The 21717-nt window shown below is 41.7% G+C and overlaps 1 protein-coding gene across 5 annotated transcripts in view; it reads right to left on the bottom strand.

Moving 5' to 3' along the window:
- The window catches only part of DEUP1 (deuterosome assembly protein 1), a 99451-nt gene that overhangs the window by 26989 nt on the left and 50745 nt on the right, over nt 1-21717 (bottom strand). For 3 of the 5 annotated variants that reach the window (XM_061628846.1, XM_061628848.1, XM_061628845.1), the window contains 4 exons: nt 19135-19386; nt 14809-14954; nt 11830-11935; nt 2023-2220 (listed from right to left, as the gene is read on the bottom strand). In XM_061628846.1, the coding sequence (XP_061484830.1) occupies nt 2023-2220; nt 11830-11935; nt 14809-14954; nt 19135-19386 (702 nt within the window). The remainder of the gene's footprint in view (nt 1-2022; nt 2221-11829; nt 11936-14808; nt 14955-19134; nt 19387-21717) is intronic. The other 2 variants (XM_061628850.1, XM_061628849.1) reach the window with 2 other exon arrangements.

Raw genomic sequence — 21717 nt, forward strand, 5'->3', positions numbered from 1 at the left:
ACAGCACATTGACTTGGATAGTTTCATAATAGATAAAAATGGCCCTAGGAAGCATTGATGAGTTAGGAGTAGAGATGTGAAGACCTGGAAAAAATCAGGGGGAAGGGACGGATTTTTCCTGCTTTTTCAGGGGGGAAAAAGACCAGTTTTTTCCCTGATTTTTTCCCATTTTTTTCCTCCTCGGCCTTCACATCTCAACATAGGCACTATAATGGCCATTTGATGGTGGTTGTTCCACCATCTTGGTTTTTCTTGATTTGTCATCAGAGAGGTAGAAACTGTTGGACTCCAGCCCTCAACAGTCCCAGCCAATAAAGCATGGAATGCTGTTTACCAGCTAAGGCTGGTAGCCCAGTTACACCCTTATCTGGATACAGATAACCGGTTTAGCCGTTTATCTTGTTCTGCTGTTTATTGAATAATGGCTGTATTATACTGGATTGTTTTTAATATTTTATTATAAGATGCCTACAGGATGTGACAGTAGCACATTATAAATTTCATAAATAAAAAATGGTTACTATTACTATTAATGATAATTTATGTGAACTACCCAGATTGCAAAATAGAACCATAGAGTATGGTAGCTAAAGGTGGTGTGGGGGGAAGTTTAGCAGACATTTCCAAAACTTTAAATGGAGGCCTAGAAATGCTCAACAATTGTTAATTAAACATATCCCTCTCTGGAGTACATAATTCTAACAAACTAATTTCTTGTTGCAAGATCAAGATTCTTATTGCTAAACCTGTTATTTTCCAAAAAGCCCTACAAAAAACATGATGTAATTAGCATAAAAATTATCAAGTGGCAAAGATTCATGTAATACCTTCAGCCTTAGACATTTTGTGATTTCTAATCATAGAATCATAGAATAGTAGAGTTGGAAGGGGCCTATAAGGCCATCAAGTCCAACCCCCTACTCAATGCAGGAATCCAAATCAAAGCATTCCAAAGCATAATCAAGAAAATGTCCTAATCTGGGTGGAAATGGAAAGTGAAAGCAATTTTTGACAGACGGAATTAGCATCCATTCTGTTGTTACTACCCAAAGCATCCTAGTCCACATTATAAAGAATTTACAATATGCAATTTAACAATTGCCCTGTGTCCTGTATGCCCTTGATTTCTCATCCTTTCATTGTAACCTGATTCACGGGCTCTCTCTCTCTCTCTCTCTCACACACACACACGCACACGCACGCACACACACACACACTGCCAGCAGCACTGCAGTTGCTTCAGCATGGTGTGGTCACATACTGTAGGGTGTGTGAATAATGCAATTGACCCTGCCCACATGGATATGCTGTTTTCACACATGCTCCTGCAGCATGGGCTCACACTATGCTGAAGCAGCTTCCACACATGCTTATGAAAGCAAATGTGTCAAATATAGCACTTTTTGCACTTTAGAGCACAGAACAGGATGCTGGACTAGATGGGCCACTGGCCTGATCCAGCAGGCTCTTCTTATGTTCTTATGTTCTTATGGTGTAAAAATATCCTGCCACATGGAAAAGTAGCATGGCAGGGAAAAGGGTTTTTACCTTCCCCTTAAGGTGCTAGCTTTCTCTGAATACTTTTTTTCTTTGCATGGGGAGCATTCAAACATGCTACCTCCCCTTTGCAATTTCAAGTGCTGCACTTCAAAGACTGTAACATTGTTAACAACTGCTCATTAGCATAATTGAAACAACAAGGTGTACAGGTACATGCCCAAATCTTAAAACTTTAGAAAAGTTATGCTTATTAGGAAAAACAGCTAAGAAATTTCACAATTGTAGGAAGAGACACAGGCAGGAATGTTGGAAAGCTTTCATGTATTATAATAATATAACCTCTTGATTATTTGGTTCTGTATGATTTGGTAAGATTAGCGTTGTGTCAAATTGTCTTACTTGCTGCTGTAGTCTTGTTTCCCCCTCTATATTTTGTGAGGTAATAGCTTTCTTAGACGTCAACAGGTGCTAATCTCTGTAACGACCAAATGACCTGTGCTACTTTTTATTCTGTTTGCATACCTGTTGTTTTCCTAACATTTTCTCTTTTATCTCTAACTCCATTTGTAACTGCCTTTCCAGTAGAGCAGCTTTCTCCATGATAGTTGCTATAGTAATCTCCTTCTGATGAAGCTCTTCTGTCAGGTCAGAGATTTCTGTCCTCATTCTTTCCACCTCAGAGCGATGGGACTGTTCTTCCCGATAAAGACGGTCTCTTATCTAAAGCAAATATGGCCCCAAAAAAGGAAAGAATGAAAGTCAGCATTGCAGATTGTATCATTTCTCACCTACCACTGACTTTGGGGGCTCTCCAGTACACCAGCCCTTCCAGGCATATTATTGATAGCAGAGAGAACATAAGAACATAAGAACATAAGAAGAGCCTGCTGGATCAGGCCAGTGGCCCATCTAGTCCAGCATCCTGTTCTCACAGTGGCCAACCAGGTGCCTGGGGGAAGCCCGCAAGCAGGACCCGAGTGCAAGAACACTCTCCCCTCCTGAGGCTTCCGGCAACTGGTTTTCAGAAGCATGCTGCCTCTGACTAGGGTGGCAGAGCACAGCCATCATGGCTAGTAGCCATTGATAGCCCTGTCCTCCATGAATTTGTCTAATCTTCTTTTAAAGCCATCCAAGCTGGTGGCCATTACTGCATCTTGTGGGAGCAAATTCCATAGTTTAACCATGCGCTGAGTAAAGAAGTACTTCCTTTTGTCTGTCCTGAATCTTCCAACATTCAGCTTCTTTGAATGTCCACGAGTTCTAGTATTATGAGAGAGGGAGAAGAACTTTTCTCTATCCACTTTCTCAATGCCATGCATAATTTTATACACTTCTATCATGTCTCCTCTGACCCGCCTTTTCTCTAAACTAAAAAGCCCCAAATGCTGCAACCTTTCCTCCTAAGGGAGTCGCTCCATCCCCTTGATCATTCTGGTTGCCCTCTTCTGAACCTTTTCCAACTCTAGAATATCCTTTCTGAGATGAGGCGACCAGAACTGTACACAGTATTCCAAATGCGGCCGCACCATAGATTTATACAACGGCATTATGATATCGGCTGTTTTATTTTCAATACCTTTCCTAATTATTGCTAGCATGGAATTTGCCTTTTTCACAGCTGCCGCACACTGGGTTGACATTTTCATCGTGCTGTCCACCACAACCCCGAGGTCTCTCTCCTGGTCGGTCACCGCCAGTTCAGACCCCATGAGCGTATATGTGAAATTCAGATTTTTTGCTCCAATATGCATAATTTTACACTTGTTTATATTGAATTGCATTTGCCATTTTTCCGCCCATTCACTCAGTTTGGAGAGATCTTTTTGGAGCTCTTCGCAATCCCTTTTTGTTTTAACAACCCTGAACAATTTAGTGTCGTCAGCAAACTTGGCCACTTCACTGTTCACTCCTAATTCTAGGTCATTAATGAACAAGTTGAAAAGTACAGGTCCCAATACCGATCCTTGAGGGACTCCACTTTCTACAGCCCTCCATTGGGAGAACTGTCCATTTATTCCTACTCTCTGCTTTCTGCTTCTTAACCAATTCCTTATCCACAAGAGGACCTCTCCTCTTATTGCATGACTGCTAAGCTTCCTCAGAAGCCTTTGGTGAGGTACCTTGTCAAACGCTTTTTGAAAGTCTAAGTACACTATGTCCACTGGATCACCTCTATCTATATGCTTGTTGACACTCTCAAAGAATTCTAATAGGTTACTGAGACAGGACTTTCCCTTGCAGAAGCCATGCTGGCTCTGCTTCAGCAAGGCTTGTTCTTCTATGTGCTTAGTTAATCTAGCTTTAATCATACTTTCTACCAGTTTTCCAGGGACAGAAGTTAAGCTAACTGGCCTGTAATTTCCGGGATCCCCTCTGGATCCCTTTTTGAAGATTGGCGTTACATTTGCCACTTTCCAGTCCTCAGGCACGGAGGAGGACCCGAGGGACAAGTTCTTTAGAAAACTTAGTTACATATAGACTTAGTTACATAAAACTTAGTTACATATAGAAAACAAGTTACATATTTTAGTTAGCAGATCAGCAATTTCACCTTTGAGTTCTTTGAGAACTCTCGGGTGGATGCCATCCGGGCCCGGTGATTTGTCAGTTTTTATATTGTCCATTAAGCTTAGAACTTCCTCTCTCGTTACCACTATTTGTCTTAGTTCCTCAGAATCCCTTCCTGCAAATGTTAGTTCAGGTTCAGGGATCTGCCCTATATCTTCCACTGTGAAGACAGATGCAAAGAATTCATTTAGCTTCTCTGCAATCTCCTTATCGTTCTTTAGTACACCTTTGACTCCCTTATCATCCAAGGGTCCAATTGTCTCCCTAGATGGTCTCCTGCTTTGAATGTATTTATAGAATTTTTTGTTGTTGGTTTTTATGTTCTTAGCAATGTGCTCCTCAAATTCTTTTTTAGCATCCCTTATTGTCTTCTTGCATTTCTTTTGCCAGAGTTTGTGTTCTTTTTTATTTTCTTCAGAGAGAGATTTAAAATGCCTTCTGATTCAGACCAGCTTTGCTACTTTTCAGCTTAGAGTGTACACTTTCCATCTCTCTTTCTGTTTTTAAATGCTACATGTGGAGAATGAAATATTAACTCAAGGAAGGTAAAGACCAGTTATCCATCAATGTCAGTCAAAGGACTAACCGGTGACATTTTATAAAAGGAGTGGGGAAACCTTTTCAGCCTGAGGGCCACATTCCCTCCTGGGTAACCTCCGAAAAGCCACATGTCAGTGTAGGATGAGGCCAGAGGCAAAAGTGGTAGAGCAATGACCGAAAGTTCAGAGAGCTAGTTTCCACATCCTGATGCTTCGTCCTCCATCCAGACAAGCAAGAGGCATGATCAGAGTTCAAGGACGCATTCCAGCCAGGCAAAAACACTTGGGATATGAAGCACATGGTCTGGGGAGAGTTTCAAGGGCCAGATGAAGAGGCCTGGAGGGCGATGCTTGGCCTGAGGTTCCTCATCACGGTTTCATAAAATTAATGGTCAGGATGAAAATGGTTGGTGGGACAAGCAGATTGCACCAGAGCTTGGAAAAGTTACTTTTTTGCACTATAATTCCCATCAGCGCCAGCCAGCGTGGCCACTGGATTGGGCTGATAGGAGTTGTAGTTCAAAAAAGTAACTTTTCTGAGCTCAGGATTGCACCTAGTAACAGGTGTCTACTCTCCCCCTCTAAGCAAGTAAAGTGAATAGTTAAAGAGTACCGGGTACAACAAGAAATAACTTTTAGCAGCTCAGTAAAGAGAAAACATGACAAAAATAAAGGCAATGTTGATACAGTGTTATAAAAAATGCTGTCAAAGAAAAGAAGTTTGCTACTAGCATTGCTTAATGGGTTGTTCTATGCTATTAGCTTTGAAGGTCACATTTCCTGTACTATTATACTCTTGCCTGAGATCCTAAAGGAGATTGTGGGTTTTCATAAGTTTTCTGCCAATAACAAATAGTGAGATACCAATAAATTCTTCTATTTCTTAGAACGATACAACCCTTCTGGATGCTAAAATAAAAAGAGCCAGTCAAATGATGTATTTTGGTTTCTAACCCCGTGATATTGATCTTTTTATTGCAATTTCATGGTTACATACAATTTGTACCTTTACTATCACTAATATTAGGAGTTACTGGACACATGCCTCATACTGAAGTTGCAATTCTAAATTGCTAAGAGCAGAGGAAGTCCTACTTTAAAGCTTGATTAGGAGTGGGGTGTGAATGAAAAGCGAAAGCAATACTGAAAAGCCCATTGAATACATGTGCGACTTCAGGTCTTTGGTGCAGCTCTGCCTGTTTTGCTGTCAAGCCCTACCTACAATCATGGTGGAGGCGATCTGTAATTGCAGCCTTATAGCAGAGGTAACATGAAGGTTGGCTTTGAAAGAAAGGATTTCAGGCTCCTCACCAGATTGTGAAGATTTTTTTCACAATTGCACATTATGCTAAGCTTCCACATTACACTATGCTTGACCATTTGGTTGGAGTAGTCGCTAGGTTACTTGGGAGACTGTCAGAGTACTTCAATGAGAAGATTAGTAATGGCAGATAAATTAAGGGGAACGATATATAGGTATCCTTTGCATTTCCCACCTTCAGTCCTTTTTACTATCCCTCTATTGTATGCAAAAAAAGGGACAGATAACACTTTGGTTGCATCCACACTATACATTTGAAACACATGGCTTCTCCCAAAAAATCCTGGGAACTGCAGTTTACCCTTCACAGAGCTACCATCCCCAGCACCCTTAACACATTATACAGCTCCCACGATTCTTTGGGGGAAGCCATATTCTTTAAATGCATGATGTGGACATGGCTCAGTCTTTGATTTACATTGTTGTTGTTATTATGTGCCCTCAAGTCAATTACAACTTATGGTGACCCTATGAATCAGTGACCTCCAAGAGCATCTGTCATGAACCACCCTGTTCAGATTTGTAAGTTCAGGTCTGTGGCTTCCTTTATGGTATCAATCCATCTCGTTTGGTCTTCCTCTTTTTCTACTCCCTCCTGTTTTTCTGCTGGAAAATTGTCTTTTCTAGTGAATCATGTCTTCTCATTATGTGTCCAAAGCATGATAACCTCAGTTTCATCGTTTTAGCAGTTCTGGTCTAATTTGTTCTAACACCCAATTATTTGTCTTTTTCACAGTCCATGGTAAGTGAAAAGCTCTTCTCCAACACCACATTTCAAATTAGTTGATTTTTCTCTTATCCATTTTTTCGCTGTCCAACTTTCACATCCATACATAGAGATCGGAAATACCATGGTCTGAATGATCCTGACTTTAGTGTTCAGTGATACATCTTTGCATTTGGGGACCTTTTCTAGTTCTCTCATAGCTGCCCTCCCCTGTCCTAGTCTTCTTCTAATTTCTTGACTATTGTCTCCATTTTGGTTAATGACTGTGCCGAGGCATTGATAATCCCTGACAAATTCAATGTCCTCATTGTCAACTGTAAAGTTACATAAATCTTCTGTTGTCATTACTTTACTCTTTTTGACGTTCAGCTGTAGTCCTGCTTTTGTGCTTTCCTCTTTAACTTTCATCAGCATTCGTTTCAAATCATTACTGGTTTCTGCTAAGAGTATGGTATCGTCTGAATATCTTAAATTATTGATATTTCTCCCTCCAATTTTCACACCTCCTTCATCTTGGTCCAATCCCGCTTTCTGTATGATCTGCATATAGATTAAACAAACAGGGTGATAAAATGCACCTGTCTCCTGCTGTTTTTTTGGCTGCATGCACTGTGCGCACAGGGTTGCCATTAAGATGGCAGCTGAGGTTTCCCTAAAGGACTGAAGCTTCTGCCACCATCTTGGTTGATGGCACGCATGTGTGCCACACATACACATTGCTGCCATCAACCAAGATGGCAGCAGAGGCTTCAGTCCTTTAGGAAAACCTCAGCCGCCATCTTGATTGATGGCAACCCTGTGTGTGCAGTGTGCACAGCCGCAAAAAACAGCAGAGAGAAAGGTAGGTGAAGTGGGGGAATGGCGGGCGGCTTGGAAGCACCTGTCCTGCAATCTACGGCACCAATCTTGTCGTGGAAGGCAGAAGGGGAGCGCAGGGGCCCCTGTAGCCCCAGGAGCCCTCGTCCAGGTGCCCACCTGGCTGCTCTTTAGAGCCAGCCCTACCTGTCTCACACCCTTTCCGACTGGAAACCAGTTGGTTTCTCCATATTCTGTCCTTACAGTAGCCTCTTGTCCGGAGTACAGGTTGCGCATCAGGACAATCGGATGCTGTGGCACCCCTATTTCTTTTAAAGCATTCAACAGTTTTTTTCATGATCTACACAGTCAAAGGCTTTGCTGTAATCTATAAAGTACAGGATGATTTTCTGCTGAAATTCCTTGGTCCGTTCCATTATCCAACATATTTCTTGCTCCATATATGGTAAGAAACTTTGTTGTAGAATCCTGAGCATGACTTTACTTGCATGGGATATTAAGGCAATAGTCTGATAATTACTGCATTCCCTGGATGCCCTTTCTTTGGAATTGGAATGTATATTGAACGCTTCCTGTCTGTGGGCCATTGTTTTCTTTTCCATATTTGTTGACAAATTTTTGTCAAAATTTGGACAGATTCAGTCTCAGTAGCTTGTAGCAACTCTGTTGGTATGCCATCTGTTCCTGGTGATTTGTTCTTCCAAGTATTTTAAGAGCAGCTTTCACCTCAAATTCTAAAATTTCTGGTTCTTCATCATACGGGTTCCTCCGTGAATGAATCTGTCATTCTTGCATCTCTTTTATAGAGTTCTTCAGTGTATTGCTTCCATCTTCCTTTTATTTCATCTCGGTCAATCAGTGTGTTCCCCTGTTGATTATTCAACATCCCTACTCTTGGTTTAAATTTCCCTTTCATTTCTCTAATCGTTTGGAATAGGGCTCTTGTTCTTCCCTTTTTGTTATCTTCTTCTGTTTCTATACAATAACTATTGTAGTCATTCTCTTTGTCCCTACGTACTAGACGCTGTATTGTTGCATTTAGGGTTCTGACTGTGTTTCTATCTTCTTTTGCTTTCCTTCTCTCTTTAACCATTTGAAGAGTTTCTTCAGTCATCCATTGAGGTCTTTCTCTCTTTTTAACTAGAGGTATTGTCTTTTTGCATTCTTCCCTGATAATGTCTCTGACTTCAATCCATAGATCTGGTTCTCTATCAGCTAAGTTTAAAGCCTTAAATCTGTTCCTTATTTGATTTTCATATTCTTCTGGGATGTTATTTAAATTGTATTTGGCATTATGATTGCTTTGTTCTTCTTCTTTAGCTTTACTCTGATTTTCGATATGACCAGTTCATGATCTGTACCGCAGTCTGCTCCTGGTCTTGTTTTTGCAGAAAATATGGAACTTCTCCATCTTCTGCTACCCATTATATAATCAATTTGATTCCTATATTGACCATCTGGTGATGTCCACGTGTACAGTTGTCTTTTCGGTTGCTCAAAAAATGTGTTTGCAAGAAACAAATTATTGTCTTCACAGATTTCAATAAGTCTTTCTCCTGCTTCATTTCTATATCCTAAGCCCCATTTCCCCACAATTCCTAGTTCTTCTCTGTTCCCTACTTTTGCATTCTAGTCCCCCATGATTATCAGCACATCTTGTTTTGGTGTGTGATCAATTTCCTTCTGTACCTCTGCATAAAATTTCTCCAATTCCAATTGATTTACATAGGAGACACAAAACAGCTTGCTGGATATCTTCTTATCGAGTACTAGCTTTCCAGGACACCAGAACAATTACAGTTCTTTTATGACAAGTCGCCTGCATACATGATATAGTCCACCAGTCACAGAACTCATCCATTACGTAATTAGTTAATTACCTTCAAAGTCCTCCATGGCTCCCCATCTCTTTGCTCCTGGATCCTAATACATCCCTGCCTATGACCTTCATATGTTCAGCTTCATCACCCTCAGTCATCCAAATATCTCCTGTTCCCTCAAAAGACTCTGGTTGGAACTGCCTCCCAGACCACCTGCATGATGCCATCTCTTTATTTATTCATTTATTTAATTAATTGTATTGCACTTGTATACTGCCCCATAGCCGAAGCTCTCTGGGCAGTTTACAGCAACCAATCTCTTTTCCTTTAACCCTTCCTCAAAGTATACTTTTTCCATGTGTCATGGACCAGGGCTCCACAGGAAAAGAGATGCTAGCCAGAGTTACTCTCTCAGGCCAGGAAGAAGATTTGACTATGGAAACAGGCCTCAACACCCCTACCTGCTCAGGACTGTGTGCTCAGCCTGTCTTATGTTTGAGGCGGCAGTACTGTAATTTTTGGACTCCTGCTCTGAAGCTGCCACCATGCCACAGTAGCCTCTGTGTCATTACAATTAAAAGTCCCTAGAGCAAATAAGACCCCTTTATAAGGGAGGAAGCCTCATTCATTTCACCTTTAAGGGTGGAAGTCTCATTTAGAGAGAGAGAGAGAGAGAGAGAGAGAGTGTGTGAGTGAGTGAGAGAGAGAGAGAGAGAGAGAGAGAGAGAGATTGAGAGGGAGAGAGAGAGAGGGATGTACTTGGACCTCTCAGTCATGCTGGACAGTTCTCTGCTCTGCTTATTCAAAACCTGGATTTCTGCTTTGTCTGACTATGCACATCAGAACCCAATTCCAGTCCACTGATCTGCCTTTCTGGACTTTGATCCTGGCCTGACCAGAGTCTGCTCACCAGACCTGGTATGGATCTGGCTCCCCTGGAACCAGGGTCCAGTTGTGCCTTACCTGGGCCAGACTCCTCCTCCAGCAGGAACTCCTGCCTAAAACAGAACGCTGTGAAGTCTTTTGCCCATCTTCCTAGTTCCCATGTCCTACTGCAACTAAGACTACAATCAAGCCTAAGCACATGTAACTGAAATAGACAAAAACTCTATTCCTGTTTGCCCCACCTTCACTACCTTTACTTTGTTGTTTCTCTTATGTTGAATTTTAGGTTGTAACTTCCTTGGGGTAGAGACCAGTCTTCTTGTATTATTGTATTCAGATCAATAACTTTCAGCAGTATTTAATTGCACCTGGATTCTTCATTTTGTGATTCAGAATATCTTATGTTTCAGTTCATGCAGACTATTTATTCTGAACTACTTTTAAGAATACACATTTCAGCTTCTGTGCTGATGAGATACTATAATCTGTGTCAGCTTCTGAAAGTTTCCAAGCTTCAGAATTCACAATTTAACTCTTTAGGTTGTAATTTCTATAGGCCAAATACTATAGACATAGTCACCCTAACCATATTTTCATCACACCTTATTTACCTGAATCCTGTAGCAGCCAAGCACACCTGTAGCAGCCAAGCATCCTTGCCCACCATTAGCTATCTTCCCATGCAGTAGACATCTGCTGATAAGCAGTGGGTATATTTTAGAATCACATGGGCAGAGGCTGACAGGCCTGGCTGGCAGGCACTGGGAATTGACAGCATGCTCTCAAACAGGCTACAACTTACTCTGCAACATACGTGGCAAGTAAATGGATGCAATTCTAGTTCCCTGAGGATAGGTAGCTTGAGAACTACCAATTTAGGCTGCTTTCACACTGGCCATTTATTATGGAACAGCCAAGCTTTGTTTACTTACCTTTTACTTAGTATCTGTATGCTGCAATGAAGACATGCTCCTTCCATATTTTCCCTGTTCAGTTTTCTCTCTCCCCCAGCCCCACTCAGAAAATCATTTTTTTTAACACAATGAACAGCTCGCAATTGCCCCAGGTGTAGATTGCTCATTGTGCAGCTATTCCATAGCTTTTCTGGCCGATTATAGTATGGACTGCTGTAGCCATTTCCTTCATTCTCCTTTCTAGGAATCAACTTTACCTCTTCTGTTTCCAAACAGCACTTGTCTTTATATCCTTTGCCTTTTCTTAAATTGCAGCTGGGGGATGTAATCATGAGTGGGAGTGCAGTAAGGAGGGACCATAAATCTAACCCTCCCACACACACGGACACCATGATCCTAATGAAAATCACCCACCCACCCACATTTGTGGTTGGGGAAAGGTCAGCTGCCCACTTGGCTACAGAAATCTGTAAACATCTGGAAGCAGAGCTGCTAATCCATCTCCACCTTTAAAGCACAACAGCAATGATACTGCTGCATTGTACACATCTGGAAGTACACTTAGAGCACCTGCATTAACTGATATAAAGCTAGAGAAGATATTTGTGACCCACATTTAGCACACAAAGCGTATTTCTGAACTCATAGCTGGACAATTCCAATGTGCTTCTGCAACCTGGATCATAATATTGCTTTAATTGTGTCCCATAGAGTAAGATTTGCAACTATCGGAAAATACCTGGTTCAGCTCTTTCTGTTGATTTTCCTGCTGTTGTTCCAAGACTAGGATCTGAGTTTTCTTTATTTCCAAGTCCTTGATACATTGTGCATAAGCTGACTGAAGTCTTTTTTAAAAAAAAACATTAAAATATTATAAGCCGAGATTCTCCCTTTTAAAGAATCCAAATAAGCCAAAGTGGACATAAAATACCAAGATATCTATCTCAGCCTTAGAAAATGTAGGCAATTTTTCTAGCTCTTGGAAAGTTATTCTTATAACCTCCAGTTTCTGGGATTATGGCAGCCGTGTTTACTCTTAGATAAATTGCTGCACTTCAAATTTCCTTATCAATTATTGATGTGTCATGGGATTGTACCCATAACGCAGAAGTGCATCTAGTGTTTTGCTGTGGTATAATAATAATAAATAATAAATTTAATTTATGCGTCGCCTATCTGACCAATGGCCACTCTAGGCGACTTACATGTGAAAAATTAAAACACAATACAATAATACAAAATACAAAATAGAACAGTGCGACAGCAAAAGCAATAATAATGCAGGGCATGAGGCATTTAATCATAGCATTTAGCCCTCCCTGGAAATCCTGAAGGCCTGTTGAAAGAGCCAGGTCTTTAAGGCTTTACGGAATACATTAAGGGAAGAGGCGTGCCGTAGATCTTGTGGGAGGGAGTTCCAGAAGGTGGGGGCCACCACTGAGAAAGCCCTCTCTCTAGTTCCCGCCAATCTAGCTGTTTTTGTTGGCGGGATTGAGAGAAGGCCCTGTGTGGCTGATCTTGTCGGGCGGCATAATTGGTGGCGTTGAAGGCGCTCCTTTAGATAAACTGGGCCGAAACCGTATAGGGATTTAAAGGTTAATACCAACACCTTGAATTGGGCCCGGAAAACAACAGGGAGCCAGTGTAGATCGAACAACACAGGTGTGATGTGATCCCGGCGGCGACTATTCGTAAGTAGTCTAGCCGCCGCGTTTTGTATAAGTTGTAGTTTCTGGACCGTTTTCAAGGGTAACCCCACGTAGAGCGCATTACAGTAATCCAAACAAGAGGTGACCAGGGCATGTATTACCAGTGGGAGCTGATGAGCAGGAAGGTAGGGTTTCAGCCTTTGTATGAGGTGTAGTTGATACCAGGCTGCCCGGCTCACTGCCGAAATCTGAGCCTCCATGGACAGCCTGGAGTCAAGTACCACCCCAAGGCTGCGGACCTGGTCCTTCAGGGGAAGACTCACCCCGTTGAACTTCAGGTCAACATCTCCCAACCTATAAGAGAAAACATTTCTAAATTCAGCCCCTATCATCCAGACTATCTTGGGCAAAGAGCAGGAGGGAACAAAGCGCACCTTACCATTCAGGGAAGAGGCTCAAGGTACATCAGGGATGAGGAACCTGTGGCCCATGAGCCAAATTTGGCCTGCAAAGCCATTTTGGCCAAGCCATGCCCACCTGCCCTACACCTGATGTCATATATGATGTCAGGTGTGGGATAGGTAAGGGTAGGGTTTTGCTGAAAGGAACTTTGCAGGCACTGCATGCAAAGCCCACTGCGTAGAACTTCCCAAGTGCATGGCAACCAGCTGATTGTCAGGTGCTTCGGGGGTGATTCAGAAGTGCTGTGTATAGCACTTTACAAGCCCTGTGCTTGGCGCTTGGGAAGCACTGAGCACAGGGACTGCAACAGTACTTTCCAGATGCCCAATAATCTTAAAGCATTCAAACCCTGTGCAAATGTAGTAATATCTGCACTTATAACAAACTATCAACTGCCTTGTTGTGAGCACAAAAAGCAACACTGGTCAACAATTAGTTTGAGATGAAATGCTTGAAGTTCCATGTTATCTGCATGACATCAAACTCCTCAAATGAACTATTATCTTGCATGCTATCTAACAAAATATGTTACAAAATACCTCTAACTGTTCATCAACATAAATCAAGTGGGCAAAAGGAGTTCAAGGACTCTGTTGATGAAAGCTTTCTCCTTCTATATTTGAAAGTGAAATAATAGCAAAGGTGCCTGCTCCTTTTTAATAAACGTATATAAGAATCAAAAGAATAAAGGGAATAATCCAGTGTGAAATTTTCTTGGTCTTCCCACTCATTGGTGTTTTTGTACCACTTCCACTCATTTCAGTGAGGCTTCCCATACAGTTAACAGGGCAGGAGTCAAAGATCTTCCCACTGGATTGTGCCTGTAGTTGCAATATGAACACTGCACATTGCCAAGCATGTCACTATTTTGGACATATGTAGCTTGTTTGTACTGGGTCAGCCCACTGGTCCATCCAGCCCTCTGTTGTCTACTCTGGCAGAGACTCACCCAGCATTTAGGGAGGGTTCTTTCGAGTCCTGCTACCAGAGAGCCTTTATACTGGAGATGTCAGAAACTGAAGCTGAGACCAAAAGAGTTGCACCCCAGTTAAACCTCAGGGATAAGGAAGCCAAAGCCCTCCAGATGTTGTCAGACTTGGCCATGCTAGCTGGGGTTGATGGGAATTGAAGTCTAACGACGTCTGGAGGTCCACAGCTTCATTAATTCTATTATAGCCTCTCCTCACACAATTTGAAATATCACTTCCAATGTGGAAAATAATTTGAAATTCCATTCCAGAATATCAATTAATAAAACAAACTAAAATGCAGTTTTAAAGTAAAATGCACTGAAGTAAAATGCAGTTGCTTTTATTTAATGACTTAAATTTCTCTGGATTGCACTTTGGATCTACCTAATGTATAGAAAAAGCAACTAAGGCTAGAATGCCTTCCACGCTTTCCTGGGAGAAATAGCACAGAGAATGATATCTAAATTATACTCTGAACAAACCCACTGAAATCAATGGACAAGTCTATCAATTCCAATGGGTCTACTCTGAGCATGACTAATGTTGGATATCGCCCAGTGGGACTTACTTCCACATCAACATGCATAGGTTGGTGTATCAACTCCCACAGTGCAGAGCTACATTTCCAATACCTACTTCACTTGATTTTCTTCCTTATTTTTATACTCTTCAATTTTGGCTACTTCATTACGCAGTTGCTGGCATTCCAGTTCCACCATATTCAAGAGATCCTCACGTGATTGCAGTTCATTCTTCACTTCCGTAAGCCTCGCTTCAATATTCTAAACAAATCCAAACAATGCATTCAAAACACAGTAGCTATCCAGTGATAGCTTAACAGTACATAGTTCTGTTGTATTAAGAACTCTAGTGAGTCCACATTAATTCTGATATTCCATGGAAATTAAGAAACTCCTTTTATTAAAAAAAAAGATTTAAATTTTATTCCACTCTTCACCTCTTGATTGTTTCCTTCAGATTTTTCACCTGAAAACCTCTCTCTGCAGAAGTCACTTGGAAATAAAACAATTGAGTATGCAGCCCCTTGTACGCTCATTTGATTGTAAATCCCACTGAATAAAATGGGACTTATTTCTCAGTAAATTCACATGGGATTGAGCTATTAGGTTTTTAATAACATGCTATTAGGGACATAGAAAGCTGCCTTATACTGAGGCTGTGAGCACACAAATCGCCTACAGCAAAGCGTTTTCATTTACCTCACCTGGAGGGGCAATGTTTTGATCTGCCTATCAGCTGCGAATCTCTTTGAAGCAAATAAAAAAACAAACACTCAAGCTGATCCCACTGAGTGTGCCTCTAGACCACTGGTCTATCTGAATCAGTATAGTTTATACTGACTGGCAGTGGCTCTCCAGGGTTCCAGGTAGAGGGCACTCCTAACTCTACCTTGAGAACCTGGAGATTGAACTGGGACTTTCTGCATGCAAAGCAGGTGGTCTACTGCTTCTATGTCATGATCACAGGAAAACTTTTTGGGGAATAAGACTACTATGTACAGACATTAGCCACGATCCAAGGTAGAGTTAGCCTTGGAACCTGGTGACATTCCATGGAGAAACTATATCTCAGTTATTACATACAACATACAACTCCACCTATCTACGTTAAAAACATATATTGGCTTTGAATTTGTTTAACTGTCATGGTTCCCCCAAAGAATCCTGGGAATTGTAGCTTGGCAGGGATAAAAATTCCCTGCTAGATATCCCTAGTGTAATAATAACAACAACAACAACAACAACAACAACAACAACCTCCTCCGAATGCCTACCCCAAGGGAAGCTCGGAGGGTGGCAACAAGGGAGAGGGCCTTCTCAGTGGTGGCCCCCAAATTCTGGAATGATCTCTCTGACAAAGTGCGCCTGGCGCCAACACTGTTATCTTTTCGGCGCCAGGTCAAGACTTTCCTCTTCTCCCAGGCATTTTAGCATGTGTTTTTTAAATTGTTTTTATATTGTTTTTATATTGTTTTGAATTTTAAAATTGTGTTTTAAATTGTTTTTAAAATATGTTTTTAAATTGTGTATTTATTTTAATGTTTTTGATTGCTGTAAACCGCCCAGAGAGCTTCGGCTATGGGGTGGTATACAAGTGCAATAAATAAATAAATAAATAAGTATCCCCGCCTGTCACATGGGAGACCGGGTTTGATTCCCCGATGGGGAGAATTACTTGTTAGAGAGCCAGTGTGGTGTAGTGGTTAAGGTGTTGGACTATGACCTGGGAGACCAGGGTTCGAATCTCCACACAGCCATGAAGCTCACTGGGTGACCTTGGGCCAGTCACTGCCTCTCAGCCTCATGAAAACCCTATTTATAGGGTCACCATAAGTTGGAATCGACTTGAAGGCAGTCCATTTACATTTATCACAGGTTTACATTCCCAAGGTTGTCTGGGAAAAGGGAATGACTGTTAAACCAATTTAAGTCTGTAATGTTGATATCCCCAAAACAGAAATACATTCACTATATGTGAAGTTACAGTATATATTATACTGTTATGATAAGTGCCAAACAGTGGTACCACAATGCAAGCTATACCATATCATAGTAATGAACTATCATGGCATCAACAGCCATACCATCCATCAAGAAGAGACAGATAAAGGTTGCAGATTTCAGCACCAGAACTTCAGAATGCATAAATGTGGGAGTTATTGCTTCCATTTATTTGACTACATTTCAACCTGAAATGCCAACCTTTTCAAAGCTTCTAAAATAGTCATGGTTGGTGACTCACAACTCCAAAAACGATCTGCTACAATACTGAAAACAAGTGTCTTGAGAAACAGAGAGGCTTTTTGGAGATCTTTCTCAAAATGATGGAATGCTGTCCCTCTGAAGTGGGAAAGGGAGAATTAACTACACTGAATGATTGGACCATGCATCCTTCATGAAAATTAATAAAGAGATGATTCACTGACTTTAATAATAATAAAGAGATGATTCAACCCCTTTTATCATAGAAGCTTCAATGGAGCTTTTATTATAGGAGACCAAACTCCACCCAAACATAAGGGAAGTGTTTTTAGTGCCTTATCATTTGTTTGTCATCTTGGCCTCCCTTTGGAAGAAAGTGTGAGGTATAAATTTAGATGATGATTATGAAGATGATAATAATAACAACAATAAGCATAAGTCCAGAAGCAACAATCAGGGGATTCTACCCCATGTTGGACTTGCCTAGAGAAATGAAAAGGCCTCTTTAAAGGGAGGTTCATCTCATAAGGTCATGGGAAATCATGCACACGTCAGATGTCCTGGCTTGGTTGTCCACTTCTGCCCAATGCGAGAGAAGCGGAGGGGATGGGGAGGGAGCATGTGAGCCCGAGGCTCATTCCTCATCTCTCCCCACGTACAATCCCAAGTTGGCTAACTATGTCTGAACAGACATTATCAGCAAGGCCAGTTCAAGCTAATTTGCTGACACAGGTGAAAATTAACCACCCCTCCCGCACACACATAATTCAATCACCTTTCCTATTCTGAAGGAAAGGCACTATTATTTATTTATTTATTTTATATTCCGTCCTTTCTCCCAAAGGAGTTGAGGATGGCAAACATAAACAATTTAACAAGAAATAAACAACATACTAACAACAGTTAAAAACATCCCAAAACACAATTACAATCAAAAACATTCTAAAAGAGTTAAAAATATTGTATAAAACAGTTAAAAACATTCTAAAACACAGCTTAAAAACATTCTTTCGTCAGTGATCTTCAGGTTGCCAGGAACAGTCCCCTTTAGCCATCAAATTGAGGGGGAGGGCCATAGCTCAGTGGTAGAGCATCTGCCTTGCATGCAGAAGGTCCCAGGTTTAATTTCCAGCATCTCTGGGTAGGCTAGGAGATAATGCTGTTTGAAATCCTGGAGAGCTGCTGCCAGTCAGTGTAGACAATACTGAGCTAGATGGACCGATTCGGTATAAGGCACCTTCCTATGTATATATGTATCAAACACCTGGGTAAACAGGAATGTTTTCAAAGTCTTCCTGAAAGTTAATCGTGATGGAGACAGACACACCTCACTGAGGAGGGCATTCCACAAATGGGGAGCCACCACTGAAAAGGCCCTCTCACTCCTCAATGGCAGCACCATCAATAAGGACTTGCCTGCCGATTGTAGGGTCTGAGACGGTTGATACTGGGAAAGGTGCTCTTTTAGATGCTTGGGTCCCAAGCCATTTAGGGCTTTATATGCTAGTACTAATGTCTTGAATTGGGCCCAGTAGCTCACTGGCAGGCAGTGCAGCACTTTCAGGACCAGTGACACATGGTCCCATCGGGATGCACCACTTAGCAGCCGCATTCTGTACTGGTTGCAGCCTCTGGACTGTCTTCAAGGGAAGCCCCACATACTGTAGTCCAGACTGGAAGTCACTGGAGCATAGACAACTGAGGCCACACTATCCTGGTCCAGGAACAGCCGTAGCTGGCGAATCAGCCTTAGCTGGGCATAAGCACATAACGGCATAATATTTTAAACTGTGTTTTATAATCTTTTTAATTGAAATTGTACTTTGGAATGGTTTGGTATGTTTTTATTTTTGTTGTTAAGTGGTTTTGGTTACGTTTGCCACTCAGGGTTCCTTTGAAAGGAAGGGTGGGATATAAATTCAATAAATAATAATAAAACAGCATACAAAATGCATTACATTAGGGAAGACCGCTTTGCAAAAATGCACATGCAAGGCAAAATTGCACAGAAATATGTGTATATTAGGAGAAACTCACAGTAAAATGCTGATGAATTTTCATGATGTAAAAAAATTGCAAACAATGTGAAAAACTGAATTTAAGATTGAAAAAATGAGAAACTGAGAGGTACCAAAATTGACAGCTTCCCATATCCCTACTCACATAACACACTCTGGTCATTCATGCCAAATATTCAAAAGCAACCCTGGACAGTAACTATTGTCACTGCCGACTTTACCTGGCACTTTCTTTGGTACATTTTAACTTCCTGCTGAAGCTTTAGGTTTTCCTCTTGCAGTCTGTTCCTGCTCACTGCTATTTCGCTCACAGTTGACTTCAGTTTTTCCATAAAGAATTCATTCCTGTCAGTGGGCTCAGTGAAAACACTGTGCTGAACGCCGAGGTGCTCGGTTTTGCACTGGCTGCAGGTACCCGCTTCTTGTTTTAGCTTTTGACAGCGTATCTGGATTTGACAATTCTGTGCTTGTTTCTGGTAAAACAAGCAAACAGGCTGCATGAAATTCATTTCTTTGGGTAGAGGTGGGTCTGCTCTTCTGTGAGTCTGCATGCAGAGGCTTCTGAGCATAAATTTAGATGCTGAAGCAGAAATTCTATGAGAACTGGAGAATATATATTTTTTTATGCGAGCTTCTGTCAAGAGGCTCACTACCAGACATGCACACTCCTAAGGCCTAGCCCAGGTCTCCGCTGTGTGAAAGTTGTTACCACAAGCCCAACAGTCTCCAAACATCTAACCACATGGGGAAGACTACATGGGATAGAGACAGATTCACACACCAGCATTCTGTTGCAGGCAATTCCGTATGAAGTGACACTGGATATTTGAAGCACAGTATGGTGCTTTTCACAGCTGGTATAGCACTGTGGGGAGGAGAGCATGGCTGGGAATCCAGAGTCTGTGAGTTGAAATCCCCACTCGTGTCTCCTGGGTGTCAAGGGCCAGCTAAAGATCACCCCCACAGTGAGTGGCTCAGGGGTTATGTATGTGCCCTGCCACCCGTGCAGCCGTGGGCAAGCTGCATAGTCCCAAGGAGCCCAGTTGCCCCCCAGCTGGCAGCTGCGGACAAGGAAGGGGCTGGCAAGTGCAGCTGTGGCAAGCTGAGCAGGCCCTAGACAGCTAGGGAGGACTAGCCTCAGAGGGAGGCAGTGGTAAACCCTCTCTGAATACCGCTTACCATGAAATCCCTATTCATAGGGTAGCCATAAGTCAGGACTGACTTGAAGGCAGTCCATTTCCATTTTTTTTATGGCACTTTTCCTATACAATTATTTCTACCTCATTAATTTTCTCCCAGAACAACAGTGTCTAGGGATTACATAGGAAGCTGCCTTACATCAAGTTGGACCGCTGGTCGATCTAGATCGTTATGGTCTAGTCTGACTGGTAGTGGTTCCCCATGGCTTCAGACAGGGGCCATTCCCACCCTACCTAGAGATGCTGGGGACTGAACCTGATACTTTCTGCATGCAAGGCCAATGCTCTTCCACTCAGCTACAGTCCTTCCACCGACTTTTCTCTTTTCAACCAATCTATTTATTCATGTTTGATTATTTAAATGAAGTTTATATGGTTGCCTCTTGCCGATTTTATTATGCTGTATACAGGCTTGATATATTCTTATGAAAGTGCAGATTATAACTATGTGGATAGATAGCAGTTTTGGGGAGAAAAAAATTGAACGGGGAGAAAGTTTTAGGTCTCTGCTTCTGTGCTTTGAAATCTCCCCCTACTTTTGTATCAAGTTGCACTATAAGAGCTGGATTGTGCTGCCTTCATATCTAGCTGCATGCTCAAAACACATTCACACCTGCGGCTGCTGCCTGTTTTGAGGAGGCAAGCAAAGTCAATATCAAGTAGCAAGAACATGCTAATAAAAATGCCGCAACATACAGTGATGTACAGTTAAATATAGAGCATAACACAGGTGCATCACTTTGCTAAAAAAAAATAAAGTCTCTGTCACCTGGTACATTGTTTTGTTTTAATATGTTCCACTGATTTCACCAACAGTTTCTTATGTGCCTTGAGGGACAGAAACACACTGGACCAGACACAAAAATGACGTTACTATGGTAATTATGCTTCTCTGAGAACACTGGACATCCACATCAAAGGCAGATTCCATTAAATCATGCTAAAATATGAAAATGAGAGTGACCTAGTCCATTATTCTCAAGCTTGCTCTTCTAATTTAATACTCTGTAATTTAGTAATCCTTACCAGGAGCACCAAAATAATAATGGGAGATGGTTAATTGAGGCTGAGTTTCATAGGAATTTTAAATACATTTTAGATTGTTCCAGGAGCATTTCTGTATGAGTTGTTCTTATCTGATGCTCTTACCCCATAATCTACACAGAACGCATGCTAGTGTTTCCCAGAATTCTGAAGACCACCCCTCCCCCAAATTAATTTAGGAAGCTGAATCAGCCCATTGGTCCATCTGGCTCAGTATTACCTACACAGCCTGCCAGTTGTCCTCCAGGGTTTCGAGCACAAGTTTTCCCCAGCCCTACCTGGAGATACTGGGGATTGAACCCAGGACCTTATGCATGCACTCTGCCACTGTGCTACAGCTCTGCCCCTAAAATTAATATGTACTGCAGTCTTCACTTGCACTGCAAAAGGTATACTTTTGAGCGTATAAGTGTAAAAGCGTAAGTTAGTCTGCCTCTGAATATGGAGTCTTCATATTACAACAGCAACCATCAACAGAGACTCTTAACATTAATGCTAGAGTGACAAAAACTGTTTTCTTATGCTTTTGTATTGGAATGTTATATTATTAATATTGAAATG

Source organism: Rhineura floridana, chromosome 5, assembly GCF_030035675.1.
Source record: "Rhineura floridana isolate rRhiFlo1 chromosome 5, rRhiFlo1.hap2, whole genome shotgun sequence".
Classification (NCBI taxonomy): domain Eukaryota; kingdom Metazoa; phylum Chordata; class Lepidosauria; order Squamata; family Rhineuridae; genus Rhineura; species Rhineura floridana.